Source organism: Exophiala dermatitidis (assembly GCF_000230625.1).
Source record: "Exophiala dermatitidis NIH/UT8656 unplaced genomic scaffold supercont1.7, whole genome shotgun sequence".
Classification (NCBI taxonomy): domain Eukaryota; kingdom Fungi; phylum Ascomycota; class Eurotiomycetes; order Chaetothyriales; family Herpotrichiellaceae; genus Exophiala; species Exophiala dermatitidis.
The window spans coordinates 870,162-894,535 of record NW_008751652.1 but is presented as its reverse complement, the minus strand read 5'-3'; the positions used below and the strand labels follow the sequence as shown (position 1 = coordinate 894,535).

General features: G+C 52.9%; 8 protein-coding genes across 9 annotated transcripts; 4 read left to right on the top strand and 4 right to left on the bottom strand.

The window, feature by feature from the left end:
* Window positions 1-211: 211 nt before the first annotated feature.
* HMPREF1120_08142 (glucose-regulated protein) lies at window positions 212-2,810 on the top strand. Its single transcript, XM_009162385.1, has 2 exons — window positions 212-880; window positions 936-2,810. Exons 1-2 carry the CDS (start codon window positions 528-530, stop codon window positions 2,629-2,631), a joined length of 2,049 nt encoding a protein of 682 aa, XP_009160633.1. The 5' UTR covers window positions 212-527; the 3' UTR covers window positions 2,632-2,810.
* A 9-nt stretch (window positions 2,811-2,819) lies between these two features.
* HMPREF1120_08141 lies at window positions 2,820-3,832 on the top strand. 2 transcript variants are annotated; one of them, XM_009162384.1, is made up of 2 exons: window positions 2,820-2,968; window positions 3,016-3,832. In XM_009162384.1, exon 2 carries the CDS (start codon window positions 3,126-3,128, stop codon window positions 3,714-3,716), a length of 591 nt encoding a protein of 196 aa, XP_009160632.1. In that variant the 5' UTR covers window positions 2,820-2,968; window positions 3,016-3,125; the 3' UTR covers window positions 3,717-3,832. The 2 variants fall into 2 exon arrangements, with proteins under 2 accessions (XP_009160632.1, XP_009160631.1); XM_009162383.1 differs by having other exon boundaries at window positions 2,820-3,832.
* Window positions 3,833-3,875: 43 nt separating this feature from the next.
* HMPREF1120_08140 (signal transducing adaptor molecule) lies at window positions 3,876-6,961 on the bottom strand. Its single transcript, XM_009162382.1, has one exon. The coding sequence runs from the start codon at window positions 6,590-6,592 to the stop codon at window positions 4,418-4,420; it is 2,175 nt and encodes a 724-aa protein (XP_009160630.1). The 5' UTR covers window positions 6,593-6,961; the 3' UTR covers window positions 3,876-4,417.
* Window positions 6,962-7,140: 179 nt separating this feature from the next.
* Window positions 7,141-11,275, top strand: HMPREF1120_08139 (ubiquitin thiolesterase). The gene has a single exon (XM_009162381.1). The coding sequence runs from the start codon at window positions 7,630-7,632 to the stop codon at window positions 10,963-10,965; it is 3,336 nt and encodes a 1,111-aa protein (XP_009160629.1). The 5' UTR covers window positions 7,141-7,629; the 3' UTR covers window positions 10,966-11,275.
* On the bottom strand, window positions 11,249-17,927 carry HMPREF1120_08138 (uncharacterized protein). Its single transcript, XM_009162380.1, has 2 exons — window positions 16,759-17,927; window positions 11,249-16,709 (listed from the first exon to the last, which is right to left on the bottom strand). Exons 1-2 carry the CDS (start codon window positions 17,221-17,223, stop codon window positions 11,430-11,432), a joined length of 5,745 nt encoding a protein of 1,914 aa, XP_009160628.1. The 5' UTR covers window positions 17,224-17,927; the 3' UTR covers window positions 11,249-11,429.
* A 172-nt stretch (window positions 17,928-18,099) lies between these two features.
* On the top strand, window positions 18,100-20,550 carry HMPREF1120_08137 (formyltetrahydrofolate deformylase). Its single transcript, XM_009162379.1, has one exon. It carries the CDS (start codon window positions 18,213-18,215, stop codon window positions 19,272-19,274), a length of 1,062 nt encoding a protein of 353 aa, XP_009160627.1. The 5' UTR covers window positions 18,100-18,212; the 3' UTR covers window positions 19,275-20,550.
* Window positions 19,486-21,631, bottom strand: HMPREF1120_08136 (agmatinase). The gene has a single exon (XM_009162378.1). It carries the CDS (start codon window positions 21,087-21,089, stop codon window positions 19,707-19,709), a length of 1,383 nt encoding a protein of 460 aa, XP_009160626.1. The 5' UTR covers window positions 21,090-21,631; the 3' UTR covers window positions 19,486-19,706.
* Window positions 21,632-21,729: 98 nt separating this feature from the next.
* HMPREF1120_08135 (transcriptional coactivator HFI1/ADA1) lies at window positions 21,730-24,272 on the bottom strand. Its single transcript, XM_009162377.1, has 2 exons — window positions 23,734-24,272; window positions 21,730-23,659 (listed from the first exon to the last, which is right to left on the bottom strand). Exons 1-2 carry the CDS (start codon window positions 23,969-23,971, stop codon window positions 22,536-22,538), a joined length of 1,362 nt encoding a protein of 453 aa, XP_009160625.1. The 5' UTR covers window positions 23,972-24,272; the 3' UTR covers window positions 21,730-22,535.
* Between the last annotated feature and the right edge of the window lie 102 nt (window positions 24,273-24,374).

Genomic DNA, 24,374 nt, shown 5'->3' with positions numbered 1-24,374 from the left:
TCGAATAAAATATTTCTGTTAGGAGACAAAGAGATTTCTTATAGCATTGCTTAGCATCGTGTCGTTGTGGAGTTTGCCTTTCGAGCCAAAGAGGCGTGTTCACAAAGGCAAAACTTCACAGCCATGGAAGGCTCTAGTAGGTCGGATGGGGCAAAAAGGCCAGGCTGGCGTTTAGGGGGCTTTGGAAAGGGGGTCAAAGGGGGTCAAAAAGGACAGTTTTAGTTAGCCACAAGGCTTAACACTCTCGAGTCCCAGCGGAACCTATAGAAACCCACAGGTTGTTCCCCTGGCTAGCTTAACGCTGGTTGGTAGTTACTAGCAGTCACTGCAAGCTGGAGGTACCGTCCCGCTGCGCTGCGCTGACTCTGACCTGCGGAGGCGATCCGAAGAGGACAGCGTATCGATAACTCGCCGCGCCGCGTTCCATAAATATTTCCTGTCACCATCATTCCCTCGCTTCTGACCACTTACCATTCTTTGCTTTCTTTTCTCTCTGTACACCTCCTCCCTTACGACCTCTCTTCAACATGGCGCGTCAAGCGTCCAGATCCTCGTCTGCTTTGCAGTGGACTACCCTCTTCTACCTCCTCCTCATCTTCGTATGCCCCCTGGCGCTGATCGGCTCGGCCCAGGCGAAAGGAGATCAGACACCTCTCAACGAGTCAGACGCCAATTATGGCACGGTTATTGGTATTGATTTGGGTACAACCTACTCCTGCGTCGGTGTGATGCAGAATGGAAAAGTCGAAATCATTGTCAACGACCAAGGAAACCGAATCACACCCTCGTACGTGGCCTTCACCGATGAAGAGCGGTTAGTGGGCGACGCGGCGAAGAACCAGTACGCACAGAATCCTACGCGGACAATTTTTGATATCAAGTAAGTTGAACTCGCTTTTTACCTGTGTATGAGCTTTACTAACAGCCTGTTCTAGACGATTAATCGGTCGCAAATTCTCCGACAAAGATGTGCAACGAGACATCAAACACTTCCCGTTCAAGGTCATCAACAAAGATGACAAGCCTATGGTCCAGGTCGAGGTTGCTGGTCAACCAAAGGTCTTCACTCCCGAGGAAATTTCCGCAATGGTTTTGGGCAAGATGAAGGAAGTTGCGGAAGCATACTTGGGCAAGAAGGTCACTCACGCCGTTGTCACGGTTCCAGCCTACTTCAACGACAACCAGCGACAAGCGACAAAAGATGCCGGCACGATCGCCGGTCTGACCGTTCTCCGAGTGGTCAACGAGCCAACGGCCGCTGCCATTGCCTACGGACTTGACAAGAAGGGCAAAGAGAGCCAGATTATCGTTTACGACTTGGGTGGCGGTACCTTCGATGTCTCTCTGCTGTCGATCGAAGACGGTGTTTTCGAGGTCTTGGCTACGGCTGGTGATACCCATCTCGGTGGTGAAGATTTCGATCAGCGAGTCATCGACCACTTTGTCAAGCTGTACAACAAGAAGCACGACGTGGACATCAGAAAAGATCTCAAGACCATGGGTAAACTGAAGCGTGAGGTCGAAAGAGCCAAGCGAACCTTGTCGTCGCAAATGTCCACTCGCATTGAAATCGAGGCCTTCCACAACGGCAACGATTTCTCCGAGACTTTGACCCGGGCCAAATTCGAGGAATTGAACATGGACTTGTTCAAGAAGACTCTCAAGCCGGTCGAACAAGTCCTGAAAGATGCCAAGGTCAAGAAGACCGATATCGACGACATTGTCCTGATCGGTGGTTCTACTCGTATTCCCAAGATTCAGTCCATGATCGAGGAATACTTTGGTGGCAAGAAGGCCAGCAAGGGCATCAACCCCGACGAGGCTGTGGCATACGGCGCGGCTGTTCAGGGTGGTGTTCTTTCCGGCGAGGCTGGTACTGAGGATTTGGTGCTGATGGATGTCAACCCTCTGACTCTTGGAATCGAGACCACCGGAGGTGTCATGACCAAGCTTATCCCTCGAAACACGGTCGTTCCAACCAAGAAATCTCAAATTTTCTCGACCGCCGCCGACAACCAGCCAGTGGTCTTGATCCAGGTTTACGAAGGCGAACGATCCTTGACCAAGGACAACAACTTACTCGGCAAATTCGAACTGACCGGTATTCCTCCTGCGCCTCGTGGTGTCCCACAAATTGAAGTGTCGTTCGAGCTGGACGCCAACGGTATTCTCAAGGTGTCAGCTGCGGATAAAGCCACCGGCAAATCGGAAGCCATTACTATTACCAACGACAAGGGCCGATTGACACCCGAGGAAATCGAACGCATGGTGGCCGAGGCTGAACAATTCGCCGAAGAAGACAAACTGGTGCGTGAGAAGATCGAGGCCAGAAACAAGCTGGAGAACTATGCCGTCTCGCTCAAGAATCAGGTCAATGATGAAGATGGCCTTGGTGGCAAAATTGACGACGAAGATAAAGAAACTCTTTTGGAAGCCGTCAAGGAGACTCAGGACTGGCTGAGCGAAAACGCCGACACAGCCGAAAAGGACGACTTTGACGAGCAATACGAGAAGCTGTCACAGGTGGCGTACCCCATCTCCAGCAAGTTGTATGGCGGTGCCGGTGGTGCCGGTGGCATGCCGGATTATGGTGATGATGATGATGAACCTAGTGGCCACGACGAGTTGTGATGGACAGAGTCTGTCTTTTATCGTGAGCTTCTTTTTGTTTTTGATGGTTGCATGTAGATTCCTCGACGGGGAAAATGTCGAGAATGCAGGATGCCAGGCGAGATATGGCATGGCATGGCATGGCGTTTGATCTGTCTTTGATTAGATACCACAAAATTGATCAGTTTCCAACAACAATACTGTCTTCGTATAAGGTGTATCAACAGGTAATAAGGTGGCTAGGCACAAGTACCTTGGCCGGTATTAATAATACGGGCTTGTAGAGGAATGTCATATGCAGTGCCAGTGTCCATGTCCGTGTAAGCTGTCGAGACGACAACCACACCAACAACGATACGTATGTATTCGTTACTACCACTACTATCTCAACTACTAATACTGCAGTGATTCCTGAGAAGCTATATATATACCTAGGAGCCTACGCAGCTACTCATATCACATCATTCGTACTGCAGTTACTGTTAGTACTATCTATATACAACCGGATCACCAGAATGGCACAACGTGAACCTGAACCTGAACCTGAATTACAGAATCAAATCTACAAACTCACATTCTACGTTCCCCCCTCCCACACCCAAGCGTGTCTCGACGCTTTATTTGCCGTTGGAGCAGGGACATGGCCGAACCCGAATCCTTCGAACGAAGCGTCAGCGAGTTTGACCGGTACCACTGGCGCCGCCGATAGCGTCGGTCCGTCACGGCCAAAATATATAAATACCGCCTTTATATCTTCCGGAACAGGACAATTTGTCGCGACCGAGGGTGCGAGGCCGTATATAACCAGCACTACTTCTTCCACCGGCACTTCTACGTCTACTTGCAGCGGCACGGGTCCTTCTGCTCCTGGTGGTAATACTGGTCCTTCTACTTCCGGCGGTATGTCTACGGATACTTCTCCCAGCAATACCAATAAGGTCGAATATGTCCAAGAAGATCGTGTCGAAATGGTCATTGCTGGTAGTAGTGAAACAGGATCAGGATCAGGATCAGGATCAGCTGTTCAAAAAGCAGTCGAGGCGTTGAGACGGGCGCATCCATATGAAGTTCCGGCGTTTTTTGTGACGAGGAGTGAATTCTACTAGGGAGATTACTGGGATACCACCCAAGTACCTACATGGATATAAATACAATATAGATACTAGTAACTCACTGCATATAAATATGACTATTGTATGACTGACGAAATCGCCTACTAGTACACTGCATGGCATGCCACCATAGAGTCAAATGAACGGATGAATGGACAGATGACTGACTGATGGCTTTGCATTTCATGGGTACTTGTAATCAATGGATACTACGGTGTGCCGCGCTGGAAGATGGTGCGCTGTCCTGCTCCTGCTCCTGCTCCAACTACACAGAGACATCAGATAGGGACCAACAGGAACACTGCAAGTGGACGCTTAATGCGGCCCTTCACAACGACAAGTTTAGGGGAAATCGAGTCAAGTCGGCTCAGCTCAGCTCAGCTGTTCGTACTGTTGATGATACTTGCTGGTTGAGCCAGGTACTGTAGCTATTTACCACGAACTACTGGTACCCAAAGTACCTATGCAACTGTCATCTGCAGAGACTGCACGGCATCAGCGAGGTAAAAAAAAAAAAGTAGACATTCCACGTCCACGTCTGAAGAACTTTTCCCGACTCCAATACGGGCCCCCCGGCCACCCGGTTTTTTCGGCGACGTGCCCATCTTCCAAGTGATATAGGATCAGGAATGTCCAAGAAATGAGCTCCAAGTGGGTAAGTTGAAATAGGTGGTGCATTTACCACCTGCCACCCACTACAGCTCGATCAAGCTCTCCTCCATGGCGACAGGCTGTTGTTGTTGTTGTTGCTGTTGCGGGACATGTTGTGGCGCAGAAGGGAATTGGTCCGCGGTGTATGTTGTTGGATATGGACCGTAGGAAGACGAAGATGTCGAGGGTTGTACTGGTTGTTGAGACTGTTGTGGTTGAGGAGGGTATTGCTGCTGCTGCTGGTGGTGGTTCGGAGGGAGATACGTCTGAGCTGGAGCATGGTGCTGAGATTGGGTCTGTGACGGCGGCTGTTGCTGTTGAGAATAAGATTGGGATGCTTGCTGCGGTGTTGGTTGTGGTTGATACTGCGCTTGCGGTTGCGGAGTCGGTGCAGTGGCTTCAGATGTAGGAATCTGCGCCTGTTGAGAATATGGTGTGGGAGTTTGTTGAGGGTCAGGAGGGACAATTTGAGGATACATTGACGGCGGCTGTGAGGATTGAGGAGCAGCATATTGCTGAGGAGCAGGTTGATGCTGGAACATTTGTGGCGAAGACGGTTGCTGGCCGTATTGGGAAGGAGGCTGTTGCTGTTGTTGCTGAGGCGGTGGTTGTGTGGTATACTGCTGGTAGGGCGAGGCGGGCGCTTCCTGGGGCTGGCTGGAATATGAATATGATCGCTGCGGCTGCGCTTGTGGCACTGGGACTTGTTGCGGAGCCCGAGCGTACGATTCGACAGGGGCATTACTGAAATAAAAGTTCTCGACGTCCCCTTGACCGGTGGCTATTGACGGTGGAGGACCAGATGGTGCCAGTGCCGGATACACTCCCGCAGACGGAGCCGTCAAAGCAGGAGAGGCCATGGCATACGTGGCGTACCCCGGGTTTCGCTGGTTGTATGTATTGTTGAGTCTCTCTTCGAGCATTCGGTCGTAATATCGCACCACAGTGGACAGTTTGGCATGGAGATCTAGTAGTGCGTCATGCTTCGACATGGTTTCACCCAAGGTCCTGGCCAGCTTCGGCCGAAGCTTCCCAATGCCTTCGTAAAGTTCTTGGATTTGTGGTTCTCGGAGGATCGTTCCCGGAGGCTGGTGTTGCAATCTGTCCACCAGCGTTGCAAAAAGATGAATGTTCTCGGCCTCCATGACTGACAACTCGTAATCGTTCTTCGGCATGATGAAGGGTTGAGTGGAGCTGGCGCCGTCTTGAGCAGAAGCAGACTTCTTCATCGACGCAGCATGCTTTTTGGCCTGCTCTTCCGCCTCCTTCAGGGACAGAGCAATGGCCGCCTTCAGATCCGGGTCGTCCTCTTCTTCAATGGACACACCATTTGTCTTGGCCGGCTCAGACTTGGATTGCGTTTGAGATTGTGGAACGAAGCCTGAACTGGTTATGCCTTGTGCCTCTTCCAGACTCATTTCCAGAGCTTTCTTCAGGTCCTCGTCGAAACTGCTTGTTTCAACTCTTGCGCTTCTCGGCTGCATCGTCGTCGGTCTGGGAGCAAAGGAAACTCGACGCTCCGAACCACCAGACTTCTTGGTCAATTTATCGTAACATCCATCGTCGACTCGAACGGGTTGCATGATCCCCAGATGCGGAAGCGGAATGGACTTGGAAGAGCACTGTTGGTCAAAGACGTTGCCGCAGTTCCTGCAGTGGTGCTTCCTGTTGGTGAAGGTAAAAGCAGTTCGGCATCGCATGCAGACGTCGCTGTCGGTCCACTCCGGCGGTGCACTGCTGTCCAACATGGTGCTGGCGATCTCGACCTTGGGCGGAAACCGAAAGCCTTCTCTCTGCAGGCTCTTGTACACTTCGTTGATGTATGACAAGTCTTGTCGGCCCTGCGTGGCGCTGGCCCAGCTTTGAATCAGCTCCAGTATTCTCTGCTTGACCTCTTCATTGACGGCTGCCGGCCCGTATGCTTTTAACAAAGAAACCAGATTATCCATGAACTCGCGGGAGGCGATCTCGGTGAGGAAATGGGATCCGCCATTCTTGACGCATGTATCTGTAAGCCGCAGAGCGGATAGTTGTACGTTGGGATTCTTGTGGCCTATCCGCTTCTTCAACGAGCGCATGGCATCTTTAGGCTGCACTGTTTTGGACCTGATGAGGTCGGAGATTTCAAGGCTGGTTGCGATATCTTCTAAGCTAGACGAAGTAGCTTTCTCGATCTGCTCGTCGAGAGCAGACGTCCCAGACGAAAACCATCCAGCCATGGTTGGTTTGCTTTGTCTCTGTTCCACAGGCGCAGGCAGGCTATCGGATGAGGCGAGGGAGGGTTGATGACGCTTTGTTGTGGCCAGCTGTTCAGCACTGGCAGGGGAATAAGCTGGATCGACTAGAGATGACCATAGGCAGACCCTCACAAGGTAGGTATTGAGGGAGGACTGAAGTCGATCGAGGCAGCAATCGTTGTTGCGGAGTACGAGGGTGACCGTGTATGAAACCCGTAAATGATACACTGGTACCTAGAAGTTGTACCTATCTGGCATATGGTGTAATAATCCACCGGCCTCAGGCTGTAGGTGCCACTGGCACGTCCAGACAGGCAGCCACAGTACCAGCCACTACCAGCCACTTAAGCACTTCACCGCAGCTGTGCGTGGAACGGTATAGGCGTGGTGTTTGCCCCCCACAAACCATCTCCGGGCGGTTGTAGCTTTGTCAGCCCCCAAAATGGCCCCTAAACCCCATCGTAGCCTTCAAGTTCGGCCCGCAGCCCGCTGGTACCGTGGGAGTTCTGTGAATCGGTCAACTACTACTACTAGTACTGTCAAACGGGGCTCCGTCATCCGAGTCGCCATCCCAGCTTTCAGAACCTTGTGTTACATAGTACTGTAGTTGGCAGCCTTGTGGAAAGTTGTTACGACTAGGAGTTGAATATCCCTCCTACTGCGCAGTCATCAGTGGCAACGACACTGACACTATATCGCTCAGCACCACCAACACCACTTGAATTCCCTCGATACTCGCTTTCATCCGCTACTCTGAAACGACCTGCGTCACCAGGCGAACACTTCGTCCATTGTACCCATCATCACCTCACTTCCGCCGGTGTCACCTGCCACCACTTCACGCTTTGCTTCTTTGCACATCCTCTCTCGGCATCTAACCCCGGTTTGCTGACTATACATTTGAGGAAGGCCTAGAGTTCTGTCATCACTTCGACAGAAGCCCAGGCACACGACAGACCCGGTGGCTATCAGATATTCGTCCCGCGATGATTCCTCGGTAATGTCGCATTGACTCCGCTATGGCGGCCTACACATCTCCGTCGTCCACGCATACCAACTCCGTATCTACTTCCGCAACCACTGTACCCTCCTCACGAGAAAGTTGGACGGATAAGAAAGATCTCAAGCCAGGGCCGGGCCCGGAAAGAGTCTATCCTCACATCAAGGACATCATACAAGATGCTACGACCTCATTCAAGGGAGACGGTTCGCTTACACAATACCTAAACGAGGTTGAGAGATGCATTGCGACAGCGAGGAACTCGGTGGACATCCTTCGACGGCCGGACTTGGCCTACAAGAACTATGTGGTTGCCTACGAAGTGGCTGTCAATTATATCCCAAGGCACAAAGAGTATGGGTTCTGGGATAACAACCATGCTTGGGCGATGAAATACAGGGCGGCACGGAAAAAGCTGAATGCGATGGAAAGCGAAATGACCCAGGTCAAAGCTCTGATAGAGGCCAATAATGCGCGGTATGGTACGAAGCCGCGGGATGTCTCTAGAAGACCAGTCTATTCATCCGGGTTTGGCGTGCCTTCGAACTCGCTCCCTCCTGGCGCCGGAGGATCAGCTTCTTCCAGAGCGAGCGTCTCTCAAGCCATTCCTGAGGCACATCAGCTGCCGCCAACTCTCCGGATAGAGCGCTCCCGACCATCGAACAAGCCAAAACCAGAAGGTCTCCATGGACGCCCATTGACCGATACGTCGAACGATCTCAGTCAAAGGTTTGCCCGCCTGAGAGGCCTCGGAACGGCATCTGAAGAACCCGCACCGCTATCGATGCCGAAAGAGAGTGACTTCCATAGTCCGAACAGCGTTAGCGGGAGAAGGCCACAATCCACGACCTCTACGTATGCAATCCCAGACACCAATGGCTACTCAAGCCCACGTCTCAACGGGCCGAGAGATATGCCTGGCTCTACCAAAAATGGCCCGGATTTACCACCTAAGGTGCCTCTCTCCCCGGCAATTGCTCTTCCCAAACCACCTAGCCCGACGTATAGTCCGATATCGACTACATCAGCTGGACCTCATACAAACAGCAATCGACTCTCCGCGGAAGGCGGTCGTCCGCCGTCTGACAAAAAGCAAACATATTACAACCAATCCCAAAACTCATCGACCAATTCCCTACACCTCCAAAGAACCCGGGATGAGATCCTTTCTCCTTACCGCCCGACCACCCCAAATGGAGTCAACAGTGCCATTGTGCCGAAAAGTAGCTCAAGTGACCTTCCGCACCAAACATCCATAGACGCGTCGACATTGCATGACTACATGAGGAAATACAACGTCCTTCTGATCGATGTGCGGGAGAGGGTACTGTTTGATGATGGCCATATCATGTCCAGTTCTATCATATGTATTGAGCCTATTTCTCTCAAAGAAGGCGTTTCCGCAGAAGAGCTCGAAGACCGACTCGTCCTAGCTCCTGATGCAGAGCAAGCACATTTTTCGCGGCGGAACGAATTCGATCTTGTCGTGTATTATGACCAGGATACGAACGACACCTCTTATTTGAAAGGTCCGCCGAGTATGACCAAAGCTCCAGCGCTTCGAGCTCTTTACGACACGTTGTATGAGTTCAACGACACCAAACCTCTTAAAGACGGTCGTCCGCCGGCATTGTTGGCCGGAGGGATTGATGCTTGGATTGATTACATGGGGGCGCAGTCACTTGCGCGGTCCAGAACGGCAGCAATGCTTGGGACGACGCGCCAACGAGCCACAGTCGGACCAGGAAGGCCCATTGCTCGACAGCGGATGGTTTCTGCCAACTCACGCTATGAAGTCCGCAATAGGAGACTGCGTGATCACAAATTTCTGGATGAAAGCGAGCAAGAGGCGTGGCGGCAACAAGCCCTGCAAGAGGAGGTCACTCCTCACGAAAAGCCCGAAGCAGCCAGCGATGAGGAATACCCGGCAGCAGATGCTGAGCAGGTACCTTCGTCACCATTCATTCCCGACTACGAAACGTTTCTACGCCGCTTTCCTTCTGTCAGACAACAAGAGTCTATGGTCATGCCGGCTCGTAGGCCTCTTCCATCACACCCGGCCGTCTACTTGCCTCCTGCTGCGCCCGCGGCGCCGGCAATACCAGCCGTGCCTGCGCGACCGCCTCCGGCAATACCCAGACCGAGCTATTCGGGACAAGCCGACATCAATGCACCTCAACCGGCATTGGCAAGAGTGACATCTGCCACGCGGCCGCCCTTGTATTCTTCCGTAACTTCTATGCGCAACAGAAGACTACCCAGGACCGGTCTGACGAATTTTGGGGTGACGTGTTATATGAACTCGACTTTGCAGTGTTTGTCGGCGACAATTCCGTTGTCTGCGTTCTTCAATGATCGGGTTTATGAAGGGTACGTGCAACGGAATTGGAAAGGCAGTAATGGTATTATGCCCAAATTGTACGCCAACTTGATCCAGGCCGTGTGGCAGGAAGACACGGATGTGATCAAACCATCGACCTTCCGCAACTTTTGCGGCCGCATGAATCGAGAGTGGGCGATCGACCGGCAGCAGGACGCGAAAGAATTCTTTGATTTTCTGGTCGATTGTCTGCACGAAGATCTGAACGTGAATTGGGAACGGAATCCGCTGCGACCATTGACGACGGCCGAGGAGATGCAACGAGAAAGAATGGAAATCGCACGAGCCAGTCCGATTGAATGGAAACGCTACGAACATCGCGACCACAGTTTTCTATCTTCCATCTTTGCAGGTCAACATGCCTCACGGTTGCGATGTCTGACTTGTCGAAGGACCTCGACGACGTACGAAGCATTCTATAGTATTTCCATTGAAATCCCGCGTTCTGGCGTCGGACATATCTACGACTGTTTGAATTCCTATTGTCGCGAAGAAAAGCTGTCGGAGCTCTGGAGGTGTCCGTACTGCAAGTGTGAGCGGGAGGCGACCAAGCAAATCATCTTGACGCGACTGCCGCAGTTTCTGGTGATTCATTTCAAGCGATTCGCCGCTTCAAAGCACGAGAGGGCGCAAAAGATCCATACCCCGATTGAGTTTCCTCTGCACGGTCTCAGCATGGATGATTTTGTTATTCCCCGCCCCCCACCCGCTCCGGAACAAGAAGGACAACCGGTCGATATGGCCACGACGCCGCCTTACACTTACGATGCCTATGGCGTGTTGAGGCATTTGGGAAATAGTGGCGATGGAGGGCATTACATCAGCATTGTCAAGGACCAGGGTCGTGGTTGTTGGAGGAAATTCGACGATGAGCGTCATTACGACTTGGATCCGAATAAACTTGGGTCAAGGGATCGGTTGCAGAATGGCGAGGCTTACATTGTCTTTTACCAGCGTTCTCAAGCTAGGCGATGACTCACCATGATGTTGATGCTAAGGCTGCAGGTGGGTCAGGATTTATCTGTCCCGTTTGATGTCTATGCAAGTACCTAGGTAGGTACCAGTCGGTCCACAGATTCCGGCAGAAAGCTGTCGTGTGGGTTTGGACTCAAATGCATACTGTTCTTCTTAACTTGGTTCTACTTGTTGATATGGGCCGACTTGCCTATTATATTATTTTTGCCGCCATTGTAGCAGTTTAAGGGTTTAGAGCATCGCCCGAATGGCACTACAGTAGAACAAGAGAAAGAGCATTAAGCTATCAATCATCAATCATCAACCAGCACCATAAGCTAGCGTCAACTGTGAACCCGTACTACACGCAAGAACCCAATTGTAACTCAAACCTGTGTCACCACCTACAGTACAATATCTACCTACCTACCTACCTACCTACCTAGTACCTGCCTAAATATTAGATACTGTACTTGTACCATCCGTCACTTCAACGCCGGCACCCACCACCTAATCTGCTGGTGCATCTTCTCGGAATACTCCTTTTCGAGCCTTTGCAGCTCTTTCGCCGCCTCATCACCACCATCTTCATCATTTTCTTTGGCTTCCTCTCTTCTCCACACAAGCCAATCCCACGGCGTGACTGAATTCTTCGCACGGTCCAAATATTGCGACACCACTTGATCCTTGTTCCCTTTTTCTTTACCGTAGATATAAGGGTTATTCGGAGACAAGTAACACCGAGGCCTGACGACGGCGCCGCCGCCACCACCGGCGCGGGCTTCTTGCTCTTTCCGTTCTTCTTCTTCTTCTTTCTGTTTCTTCTTCAGCTGCTGCTGCAGAGCCAACCGCTTGGCGACCTGGTTGGCGTCGTGGAGAGAGACCAGTTTCCTAGTGGAGGGATACTTGTTCATCAAGTCGGTGATGAGCTGGTTCATTTTCCACTGGTTGCTTCTTGATACGCCCCTTCCGGGCGGGTCTCTGGTTGTGGTGGTCGTGGTCCCGGGGATGTGGTCATCTTCGTCCTCGTCAACAACATCGTCGACAACTTGAACGTCGTCGTGGACATGATTCTCGTCAGCTTCCCGTCGCTTCTTCTGCTTCACAAACTCCTTGGGAGAGACATTTTCCACGCTCCATTTCTGGGTCTGCACCAGCTTGGGCGGGTCTTCGGTCAATTTCCTCAGATAACTGGCGGTCACGACCTGCGCGGGCGTCATGCCCGTGGCGTTTTCAAAGTATAGCAGGCTCGGACGATATTCGACAATGAACCGGACAAGACCCAGGTGACCTCGGCGAACGGCCGTGTGAAGCGGATAATCGCCCGCGCCGTCCATGATCTCGAGGTCTTGACCATTGGAATAGGATAGGAGAAGCGCGAGACTGCGTTCCCAGTCGCTGCGCGGTGAAGAAATGTCAATGCGATTGAGAAACAGTGCGAGAGGAGTCAGTATCGTCGGTGTCGCCGTCGTGGTTTCGGTATTGTCGTTGCACCGCTCCAGTAACAGTCTGCCCACAGTCTCAGAATCCATCAGCCTCAACACTGACCTGAGCAGTGCGTGGTGGCGGTGGTCGATCTGGTCAAGGAGCGCATGTAAGACGTTCCGGCCCGTGTCGTCTCGGATAGTCACATCCGCACCGGCTTCGATCAGTTTTTTCGCCGCGTAGTATCGACCTGCCTCGAAGGCGACGTATAGCGGAGTCCTGCCGTCGGCCGCGCGACTGTCAAGAAGGTCAAGTTCTGGTTCTTTCCGCAAAAGGTAATCAAGGACTGGCTGAGAGCCATCCCTCAGGGGAGGCGACAGAACCGCCAGATCGAGAGCAAGATGGCTGCGCGTCGAAAGCCAAGTCTGGAGTGCGGCCTCGACCCCACCCTCGGCTTTGGCAAGTGCTTGAATATGCACGTCGTCCTTGGAGTTCCGAGTCTCTGCAAATTCGAGATATCGGCGCAAGGGACCATCACCAAGAAAGTACTGCGCTGCTCGCAGGTTCCCCTCGGCGATGGCCGTCAGACGCGGGTTGGGGGCGTCCGACGTGTCTTGTCTGTGCCTGTAACCGAGTCGACGTGCCTCTGTCCAGTCCTGCCTCTTCCTGCCGTGCACGGTCAACCCTTGGTAGTATTGGGGTTTCTGGTCGAGTTGAAGCCCGGCCTTCTGGAATATCTTCTGAATCGCAAGTCCGACCCCGGTCGACTTGATCATTTCCTCGATCATCTTCACCCGGCCTAACCGGAGCGCCACTTGGAATTCGACCTCGGTGGGTTGGATCGTCTTCAAGGACTCGTCATTCTCACACCGACTGGCGAGAGTACTACCAACCTTGACCAGGAACTTCAAGAGATCCAAGTTATCCGTGAAAATGGCATATCGTATAAGAGATTGCTGCTTCTTCCGGTTGACATAGTCGAAAGCGCTCTCGAACCACGACCACGACTGGTATGAACGGTTGTATACCCAACGGGTAAAACCCCAGTCGGCCTCGAATGCCTCGTCGATCTCAGACTGTTCCACTTCTTTGTTCTCGATCGCGCGTGTCACCTGGCAGGGCCACGACACCATTGTCGCAGGAGAGATTGAGGATTTGACGTTTTCGGCGAGAGTGGCGACATTGTCAATCGTGAAGGTCTCATCGACGACCTGTCTCAGGACACGCACGTCGTCTTCGTCACTGTCGACCTCGCCGTCGTCACCGCTGTCCTCGCTGTAATCACTGTATTCATTATACTCTCTCCCAGCGTGCAGAGTATAATGATACTCTTCCGACTTGCTGCGGGGTCGGTACTGCACCGTCGCAATCTCGACGATGAGTTCAGCCACATCATAATGGCCTCTCAGGACTGCAATGGAAAAGGGACTAAATCCACGAAGGTCTTGCACGGCCACCTGAAGCGGGCGAGTCCTTGACAAACAGAGCTCTTTGACGGTCGAGGCATCGCCCTGCCACGCCGCTTCGAACAACTTGACATAATCAGCCTTCTTTTCGGGCGTCAGGTCGGCGACCATGAACGATATCTTCGTGGTGTAAGGACTGCTCTCGTCAGGGCTAGTCGGGAGGAAGAAGTGCGGACGGCGAGGCTTAATATATGGCCGCAATTGAGCAAATGTCTGCGCACCCTTGGCGACAAGCTTTTCTTCGATCTTGGTGAGCTCGGCAAGCGTGCGTTCGACCGCGATCCTTTTCTCCTCTCCTCCTTCTTCCCCATCATGGTTTACGTGTTGCAGTTCTTTTTGCTCTTTCTCGATTTGCCACTGACGAACATTCTTTGCATCGCACAAATCATGGTAAGCAGTCCAGTATTGGTATGAATCTCGGTCAAACTCCCCCAAATACTCTTCATCCTTGCCCAGAGGCTCTGCTCGCTCCGACGTGTCCCTGTGTTGTGCCGGGTACAAGAACTTGCGCAGCGATTTGATTCGATCTTGCACAAGATCCAACAATGACTTATCCCACCCTCTCATGTCAGGCCGCTCACAGTATTCGTATGCCTTGGCTGGAAGTGTATTGACGTCTCCTCCTTCATCGATCAGTTGGTTGACAAGATCCAGCATCTCCATCTCCAGGGCCACCGTGATGGGTTGCTCGACCTTCTTTTCGTATAAGCTCTTGACCTGCTCCGGGTCGTCCGTGCTACGACCCTGTTTGCGCGCGTAAGCTTGAGCAAACAACTCAAAGTCAATGCGTGTCTTGGCGCCGTTGGCGATGAGAAATTCAGCCACCTCCCGCCGGCCAGTACGGATGGCGGTGACGAGTGGTACCTCGACGTTGAACAGATTCCACCATGGCATCAAGGTGACCACGTGGTTGCACGCATTTCGGAACGTAGCGGCATCCGCAGAGGCCTTGAGAGTCTCCAAGATGAGAGCCTTTCCACTGTTGACTGCGTAGTGGAGCGCCGAAACGCTGTTCATATCAGCTTGGGCCAACGTGGTTCCGTGGGCGAGCAGGGCTTTCACAGTTTCGTTGGCCTTTTGAAGGGGCGGTTCTAAAGCGAGCACAAGGGATAAGATGGCGGCCTTGGCTCTCTTGGAGTTGTAATCATCCATGAGTTTGACCGGCAACAGCACGTCGGCGCCAAATTCGTCCACGAGCAGCTCAATGGTGTCGAGGTGCCCACCCAAGATGGCAAGGTGGAGAGGAGAAAGCGGACTGTCCCAGGCAAGGACGTCAACATCGTAGACGTCCGGCTCCTCCTTGTCTTCTGCGAGTTCATCGCCAGTGGCACTAGCGTGCTCGGGTGATATTTTGACGAACGAACCCTCGGTCATCTTGTCGTCGTCTTCATTGTCCTCGTCCTCCGCACCGCTCAGTTCCGAGTCCCAGGAGTCAGCATCATCGGTCTTTTCGTCCCCAACTCCTGGTTGCTCGGCAACAGGGTGGTGGCTTGCAGCAGCCCTTCGGGCCTCTTTCTTCGCCTCCTCCTTGCGACTTTCCTGTTCCTCGTTGGCGGCGCTCCTGTCCAGCAAAGCCTTCACTATTTGTGTCTCGCCCCGGTGAGCTGCAATATGTAGTGCGGTCATGCCATTATAGAGTCTAGACACAAGTCGAGCACCGTGCTCAATCAGACATTGGACGATATCGGGAGTTGAACACATGGCGGCCAGTTGTAGTGGAGTCCGACCCGTATGATCACGTCGGTTGACATCCGCCCCTTCGAGCGAGGAAAACCAGTCTTGAACCGCATCGAGATCTTGATCCACAATCGCCTGACACAGCCGAGTGGTGTTACCCACGTACGCCATCTCCGTCCAGTCATCGTCAGTGATGGGGTGGAAGCTGCCGATTGCCTGCCGGCCCGGATTGTCTTTGAGGAACGTGAGATCTCCCGAAATGAAGATCCGGCTTTCTTCCTCGAGGGCTGCAAAGTCTTCATCGGTAGTTGGCTCAGGGCAAAATCCACAGCAATCGTGAATCACATCTTCTACAGGCCCGAAAAATGCCGGATGGCGGTGCAGTCGTGCCTTTCTGTCCTTGGGCCGGTTCCATTCCGAGTTGAGTAACAGATCTTTGGTGAAGAGAAGCTTCTCAACCTTTTTGGCGTTGTATTTCGGACCATACGGAATGGTGAAAGTGTGGTAGTCCGACACATCGTCCTCCTCGACCCAGTCGCCCACGTCGTCAGGGTGACTGGCCTTGACATCTCCCGGCAATACATGGCGGGACCTCCGAGTCGCATTCCATCGTAGAGGTGGACGGCCTCTCTCCTCTCTGCGTTTCGCGAGGTAGGCGTCCCTGTCTTGGGGGTAAGGAAGCTTCTCAAGGACAAGAAGCCTTGCCAGTCCCTGGACTCTGGTGAAGGATCTCTCGTAGATGGTTGGGTCCACTCTACTACGATCCAGCTCGGGCCAGTATGCCTCGAAACCACGGTGAGAGTATTTGGAAAGCCTGTTTTCGTACGAGGGGGATCTTCTGGTTAGGTCGATCGAATTGAGCTGGGTCATGAATGCAGCTAGAGCACGTGGCGACGCCCAAACCTGGTTGCCGTCAAACGCCACGCAGGAACAGTCTACGTCGAACCCCGTCAACACCTCGGAAATGCTCTTGTACAAGCGGAGGACGATTTGAACGTGACGGATAGGGTACTCTGAGACAATAGTAATGGCGTTTTTGGTCCGAACGGTGGTTATCTCGGCCAAGATGCTGTCTCGAATCGTGGCCTCAATTTGCTTGATCTTCTCGATCGCTTGATCCTCATCGAGACCATACAGAAAAATGTCGACGTCCGATGCCGGGGCAAGCTTCTCGTTGTAGTATGTTCGCAGAGCCCGCTGCGCGTGCGTCAATAACAGTGAAGACATGGACGAGACGAATGTTTACCTTGGATTCATTATGGGGTGCTTCCACCGGTAATAACGAAGTCACCACGGCGCTTCCGGCCACACAAACATTATTCCAGTCAAGATCAACCAGAGACGACTCCGAAAACAAATTAAAGTTCTTCTTGAACTCTTCCAGGGAGTCCACGACGGCAGGGGATCCATGCTTTCTGCGGAGTTTGTCGGGAAAAGACAGCAAGTACTTCTCCTTTTCGGTTGCCGGCTCGCTTGCAAGATCTCTGGCTTTGGTAGTGATTGGAGCACCGCCAAACACCGGAACGAGGTGATCAGCCGCAGCAGCTGGGTGATCCGGATGCTGCGCATAGACCTCCCGGAGCTTGCTTTCGAAGGCCTTGAAAGGCCGGACCGCCTCAGCAACTCCCGCTTGAGTGGCGGGATATTTGTTGGTGTAGTCGACGAAGTCATGGATTGGTACGGGGAGAGGAGGGAGCTCAACGGCGGCCATGGTTGATATCAGTGGCGGCTCTAAGGGATGAAGTCACAGATGGAGGGGGGATATTGGATAAGGAGGGATTGAAGCAGCAATGGAGTGGTATCAAGTCAATGGGTGAGAGTGAGAGGGGAGCAAAGAGCTCGATGTAAATGCTTGGAGGCTCACAACCTCCCTATCTTGTAAGGACCGGAGGCAAGTCTTTTGTAGGAAGACAATGAGTTTTCAAGTTCCTGGACTTGTGAGAGCACGCTTGACTCACGGCCAGGCAGCTGTAGCAGCCTGGGCAAGAACTGGTGATTGTCCCACCTGGTGCAGGCTCAAACGCCAAAATGAACCATGCCAGTTTACAATCTCATATCAGAAGTCTCCGTCTCACTGATACATCGGTCAGAGGTTCGCGGGAGTCGTTCCCCCGTAGTCTGCTTTTACCCCTGCCGAGAAGGGGTCCGCCGTTCTTTTTATGTCCAAGTGGAGCCTGGTGCCTGGTGCAGCCTAACAGCGACCATCGTCTCCAGGCTGCCAATGAGGCTACTGACCGCCTCCGTCTTGGATTTGTCTGCGCGGGCGACCTGGCTGGGTCGGTGGTGGGCGTGGGTGGACTCGAGGCGGAACAGACGAAAACTCCCACAGCACAGCCCTGAGCAGCTCGATTTGGCACAAGGCAGAATTGCATTGAGCCACGTTATTGTGGGAGATTACGGGCGGTTCGTTGTACAACTACCTCTAGATCCCTAGGTAGTAGGTACTGCTCGAATTGGCGTTGAAGTGCACTGCCACAGTGCTGGAATTGGCACAGATAAGATAAGATGCGCCGAGTCAATCAGATAAGATCATCTGTGCTTATCGATAAGCCGGCTGAAGTCAACGACGACATCGGATGCAAAATGTGGCTCTACGATTGAATTCCAATGCGGCTTCAAATCACGAGCCCTGAACCTCCAGCTATATTCGTTACAACCGCGACATCCTAAGCAGCATTCTCATTCTTGCGGTACGAACAAATGATTCTTGTTCTTCGAGCAGCACGACACACTGCTCCGGCCTGCAAGACTCTCAACCGCCCATACACCGCTACCAGCGCCTTCAAGTTTGCTAGACTGTCAGTATCCGTGCCACTGATTTCACGCTCTGGAATTTCCACCCGGCGACGTGGTGACTCGTCGTTCCCATTTTCCACATCCACTGCTACCTCAACAGCAACGCTCCAAGCCGTCAAGATGGCAAACGACCACATCCTAACGCTGTCGTGCCCGGACAAGCCAGGGATCGTGCACGCAGTCACCGGAATCTTCGCCAACAACAGCCTGAACATTCTTGACCTGCAGCAATTCTCCGACCGGACGTCTGAAAAGTTTTTCATGCGCGTCCACTTCGGGCCAGCCGATGACACGGCCTTCCTCAAACCGGCATTTGACTCTCTGGCGGCCGAGATCAAGATGGACTACGAGCTGCGACCGGTAGCGACCAAGCCGAAAGTGCTCATCATGGTGTCCAAGATCGGCCACTGCCTGAACGACTTGCTGTTCCGCCAGAAGACGGGCCAGCTGAGCATTGAAGTGCCCGTGATTGTTTCGAATCATCCGGACTTCGAGCCCCTGGCGCGCAGCTACGGGATTGCGTTCCACCATCTCCCCGTCACCAAGGACACCAAGGCGGACCAAGAGCGACGAATTCTGGAGTTGATCCGTGAAAACGATGTCGATCTGGTGGTTCTGGCTCGATACATGCAGGTCCTGTCGCCTACGTTGTGCGAGGCCATGTCTGGCAAGATCATCAACATCCACCATAGTTTCTTGCCGTCGTTCAAGGGCGCAAAGCCTTATCATCAGGCCTATGAGCGTGGCGTTAAGATCATCGGCGCCACTGCCCATTTCGTCACTGCCGATTTGGATGAGGGCCCTATTATTGAACAGAGAGTTGCTCGTGTCGACCATAGCATGACTCCCAAGGAGCTTGTTGATGAAGGCAGCAATGTTGAAAGCCAGGTTTTGGCCGCCGCGGTTAAATGGTGGTCGGAGAAACGGGTTTTCTTGAACGGTACCAAGACTGTTGTCTTTAACTAGACCAAAATTGCAACCGAGAAAGGAAAAGCAATTGTCTGGCAGTGGCTGTCTAAAGGTGCTTGCACTCGCATGGCTGGCGCCGAATTTACCGGTTGTCAGTCTTATCGGGCGTCTGACTTGCATTTTCAAAACCGAGACAAGCATTGCATTCTGGTGGAGATTGGCGCAGCTCATTCTGAAGAGCCGAGCAGAGCAGAGTAGACAAAAGGAGTGGGTTGGTTATTTGACCCAGCATGGTCTAAATGTTCCTGGGGCATATATATTTGGAGGCCATTGCATGTACACTGTATCTAGACCACGTACATAAGCAAACCGTCATCATCATCTTTCCAACCACCACTGCAGTCTCAAAGAACCACATATCAACCATGCCCTGGGGCACGATCCAACCATCATTGTGGCTCTCACTCAACGCCCTACTACTCCAAATTTCTACAACTCATCCTTGCCACCATCTTCATCGCTCCGTTTCTTCCCACTGTCATTAACACCAGCGGCATTCATCCCCCTCGTCCCCACCGAATCCTTAACCATAAGCGCCATAATGTCCACGAGCAAATCACTCGCCGCAACACTCGTGACCTCGGCAACAGTATCATAAGGCGGACTAACCTCGACAACATCCGCACCAACGAGTTTCACCCCCTCAAGACCTTTAATAAACCTCTTGACCTCTCTCGTCGTCCAACCTCCCGACTCCGGCGTCCCCGTAGCCGGCGCAATACTAGGATCCAAAACATCAATATCAATCGAAAGATAAACAGGCGTATCTCCGACAATTTTCCTAACCCTCTCAACAATTCCATCCATCCCACCCGGCCCACCCGTTCCAGCAGGCTCATCAATCTCATGCGCCTCAATAAGCTCAAACCCAACAACATCCCGATCCACAACATAGTCATTCGGCGAAAACAATTTCGTCCTTAGTCCGGCGTGCACTGATGTTCCCTTGGAAATACATCCCTCGCGGGCGGCGTGCCAGAAAAACGTGCCGTGCGTGATTGCGCTCTGGTTCGATACGATACCAGTGTATCCGGCGTAGGGGTCCCATGTGTCCAGGTGGGAATCGAGATGGATGACGCTGATGGGGCCGTAGACATCTCTCAAACTGCGGAGGATGGGGAGGACGATGCTGTGGTCGCCTCCTAGACTTAGGATCCGGGGGTGATGCCAATCGCATGAGGACGAGGCCGTGGAGCCGTCAGCAGAAGTCGAGGTCGTGGAGCCGGCACCGGCCGCACCGTCTGTGGTACTAGTACTGGTTGTGGTATTATGCCACAAAATCTGTCGATACCCCTGTTCCATCTGCCGAAACGCATGCTGCGCATCAAACGGGGTGATGGGAATATCGCCACAATCGACAATACTCAAGTTTCTTGCTGTAAGCGGATCGACTCCCCATACCGTATTATAGCTTCGACCCTTTTTCTCGCGTGAGCTGGCGGCCCGGATCCCGCGGGGTCCAAATCGTGCTCCGGGCCTGTATGATGTCGATGTGTCGTAGGGGAATCCCACAATGGCGATGTCGAGCGGGGAGGTGTGTGAGGGAGAGAAACAGCGGTGCCAGGGGAGATGGGCGAATGTGACGGGTTGGGAGAAGGGGAGGTCTTTGTCGAGGTCTTCGAGGGGGAAGGCGTAGTTGGGTCCAACGTTGAGCGAAAAGATTGGGTTCGAGTCCGACTCCCAATCGTGGGTGAAGAGTTCAGCTTGCCCGTGGTCTGAATGTGCTGAACACGTGGTGAGGATGCTGGCTGACCAGAAGGCTGCTGTTGCCGCCGCGATGGTTAGGCATCGTGTTGCTGTTGCTGGGGCCATGATAGACGCAGTGTATAGGTAGGTACTGGCAGTGGTGTGCTTTGCAGTCGACTCCGGTACTGAGGTGAGTGCTCGCTGACTGGACTGGAGAGATACCTTATGTTGCTCGTCGTAGCCGTTCAAGTCTGTGCTGTGTAGATGTATGCGTATATCTCTTGTGTAATGTATACCTTCAGGGGCGGGACAAACTGTTCCCTCTTATTTCTGTCTGTCAGTACGCACAGTCTCTACTCGCCAGTAGGTATTCGTCAACGAAGCAGTAAGATATTGTGTACCCTCTCTCCAGCTGTGCGTCCAAGTCAGGAAAGGAAGAGAAGACAAAGACTCTCCTCGGAAACCCGGGCGCCGTGTCTGCCTCTTTAAACCTCACCTGCATCGGAGGGGGCCCTACAAGCCCCAGCCCCATGTCCACATGTACGAGGAAGGGCCCCCTCCTTCGATCTTCTTCTGCCTACCTGCGTAGATTTTCAGTATCAAACAGTGTACGAGACCAGAAAGCCGTCGTGGTAGTCGGACATGTCCATCATGGATCGTCAGCCTCGTCCGTTGGGGGCTGCCATCTCCGTCTTTCTCCACCCTGCAGTGGCATCAAGTCCCAGTGGGTCTTCAAGGAGCATGAAATTGAAATGCCGACGTTTGGGTTAGACAGGGTACATGCATATGATTGCTCTGACCAAAGCCGTAAACAAGGTATGGATTTGAAGAGACAGGCCAGACCTTGAACATGAGGACAAAAGAGACCACTTATTATTACTAGATGCCTTGGGAAATCTGGACCGCGGGCCATCGTAGTCTCGCAGGTTCAAGTCTCTGTATCCACTACTCAAGCTCCGGGGATCATGATGCTCAGAGTAATCAAGGACATTGTGCGTGTTGAAACTGGAGACTCTTACACAGTGCATGGTAGCATGTCATCTCCTTGCCTGTTCTTCGTTCACGAAACACTCGAGCTCGAGTCTTCATCCTCATGGCCGAAAACGGCCATACTCACGCCAGCCTTCCCTGCCAGTATGACATCCCTCACTGACGCCGGTTCCAGTCACCTGCAAGCACCCCAGTCCTCTCGTCAGATGATCCGATCCTCCAAGATATTATTTCAAAAGGGGGTATCATGGGCTCCATTCCGAGTCCCGTTTTCCTATCGTCACATCACTGCGTCCATCCCATCCTACCTGCCATAACGCCGCCCAATCGCATTGCCATCGTTAGGTATGCATCCCACGCCATGTTATCCTATTTTGTTTTTCTTCCCCCATCTCGCTTGTCTTGTCTTGTCCAAAACCTCGAGTCGCCAACAGCCGATGGGCGATCGGTCAAAACATCGACGTCGACTGCCTTAGCAAGGCTTAGCTTGTCGCTTCATGCCGGCCAACCAGACAGCTGAGCAAAGACCCTTTTATGTCCGCTATCCATCGCAACACCCTACCTCTCCCAATCCGACGTGGACTACACACGGATGGCGAGACAGTCAGCCAGGACCGACTCCAAGCCCGAGCGATCATGTGCACTGGCGCCCTCCCAACCATAATTCTCAGTGTCGTCGACATCCATATGATCCGCGGATTCGGTCTTTTCAACCCCTTGAACACCATTAGTAGCAGAAGAAAGCTGTCCCTGTTCCTGTTCTCGCTCCTGAAGCGCACGCCACTCCTCATAGTCATAGCCCGCCGAGGCATTCGTCACAGTCGCACCAAGCAACGGCATAGCATTCCACGGCAGAGGACCGACTTTCGTCGAAAGCTGCAGATCCGGCATACCCAGCGGTCTCCTAGAATACGCGACCTCCGACTCCGTAGGCAAAAGGTCGTCGTCCCTGGTTCTCTGCAATTTTCCCATTTTGACCAGTTGCTCTTCACGCGCAATTTTCTTCTTGTACGCAGCCGTAAAAATCCCACCCGCTGAAGCACTGTTCTCATATTTCGGCCCATTGGATCTAGTCCGGTTAAACACCTCACCCAGTATTCCTTTTAAAAACGTCTCGGCCGCAATGCCCACCAACTCAGCACACTGCATCGAACAACCAGACGACACAGCCTCCTCGTAGCAAATGGGCACGATGCGCGCATGGATCGTCTGAGTATCCGGAAACTCGAGCGTTTCCTGAAACAGAGGCTGGAGATACCGCTTTCTGATTTCCAAATCCCAGTTCGTCTTGGTACTTAGTCCCCCGGCTGCGGTTCCGGTTGCTGTTTCAGGCACTTTAATGCGCAGCGCGTTGTAGTATTCCTCGTATTGGTTCAAGTTCCTGCGCGCCGCTGCCTCTTCTTCCGCCTTGTCGTTGGCTGACGCTACCGTCTTGAGACGCCGTCTATCTCGCGCTGGCAAAGCCATTACCTCCACCTTGAGCCGCTGTTCCGCCGCATCGCTGGTAATGGCCGGCTTGGACGTCGAGGTCGCCGCCGACTTGTCGGCCGTTGCACTCACCCATGCTGCTAGACCTGGTTCGGGCGGGTCGCGAGTCGTATTGCATAGGATTGCGAGCACGAGGGAGTTGTGCGCATGTTCTGTCTGTGGGGATGCGTAGATGAAGCCGTCGCAAAGGTCGCCGAACTCTCGGGCATTTAGTTCCCCTGTTTTGGATTGTCAGTTGTTGCACTGGTACAAGAATTTCTTGCGATAGCCACAACTACTAGTTGTCTCTCACCTCGAATAAACCGTGTGATGGCGTCGTAATATGTATCCCAGTCATTTCCAATCAACGACTTGAGTTCGGCGTAGAGGGGTTCGAGGTCGATTCGCGGGTAATTCTGCGCTGTCTTGGTCGGCTTCGACGAGGATCCCGGAGGTCCTCCTTTAGAAGCGGTATTCGTGGCCGTGGTCGAGGCGACTGTATCCGACCGCGTGAGCGCTGCTGGGTTGAAAGTGTCGTCTAACGCCGCCATTTCTCGAGTTCAGGTTGGTACAGAGGAGTCCGTGGCACGACGAAGTGTTAGGTCAGGGCGTGCGCACCCGCTGCGCAGCAGGATAGAAGTTGCTGCTCATCCAGTAGACGGTGCTGGGATCGTCGGACTCGGGGTTCTATAAGCACATGATGGTGATGGTCTGCTGAAGAGTTTGGTCGTGTGCGAGTTCAAGTTACGGACGTTGAAGTTGTCCACCTACGGCCGCGACGATGCAGTGGTTCGCAAATCAGATGAAGTCAGAACAAATGGTTCGGCCCACACACGAGCACTTACAAACGCCGCCTCACGCCCTGTTTAACTATGGCAATAAAACTATTCACGAAGTAAGATGCTACAGTACATTCGGGATTCGTTCATGTGCTACGTCTAGGGCGACACTTGG

Coding starts and splice junctions, on each gene's coding strand:
- HMPREF1120_08140 (XM_009162382.1), bottom strand. CDS start 6,592: ATGGCTGGATGGTTTTCGTCTGGGACGTCTGCTCTCGACGAGCAGATC.
- HMPREF1120_08138 (XM_009162380.1), bottom strand. CDS start 17,223: ATGGCCGCCGTTGAGCTCCCTCCTCTCCCCGTACCAATCCATGACTTC. Junction 16,710..16,758: donor CACCCCATAATGAATCCAAG/GTAAACATTCGT, acceptor ACGCACGCGCAG/CGGGCTCTGCGAACATACTA.
- HMPREF1120_08137 (XM_009162379.1), top strand. CDS start 18,213: ATGATTCTTGTTCTTCGAGCAGCACGACACACTGCTCCGGCCTGCAAG.
- HMPREF1120_08141 (XM_009162384.1), top strand. CDS start 3,126: ATGGCACAACGTGAACCTGAACCTGAACCTGAATTACAGAATCAAATC.
- HMPREF1120_08139 (XM_009162381.1), top strand. CDS start 7,630: ATGGCGGCCTACACATCTCCGTCGTCCACGCATACCAACTCCGTATCT.
- HMPREF1120_08142 (XM_009162385.1), top strand. CDS start 528: ATGGCGCGTCAAGCGTCCAGATCCTCGTCTGCTTTGCAGTGGACTACC. Junction 881..935: donor CGGACAATTTTTGATATCAA/GTAAGTTGAACT, acceptor AGCCTGTTCTAG/ACGATTAATCGGTCGCAAAT.
- HMPREF1120_08135 (XM_009162377.1), bottom strand. CDS start 23,971: ATGGCGGCGTTAGACGACACTTTCAACCCAGCAGCGCTCACGCGGTCG. Junction 23,660..23,733: donor CATCACACGGTTTATTCGAG/GTGAGAGACAAC, acceptor AATCCAAAACAG/GGGAACTAAATGCCCGAGAG.
- HMPREF1120_08136 (XM_009162378.1), bottom strand. CDS start 21,089: ATGGCCCCAGCAACAGCAACACGATGCCTAACCATCGCGGCGGCAACA.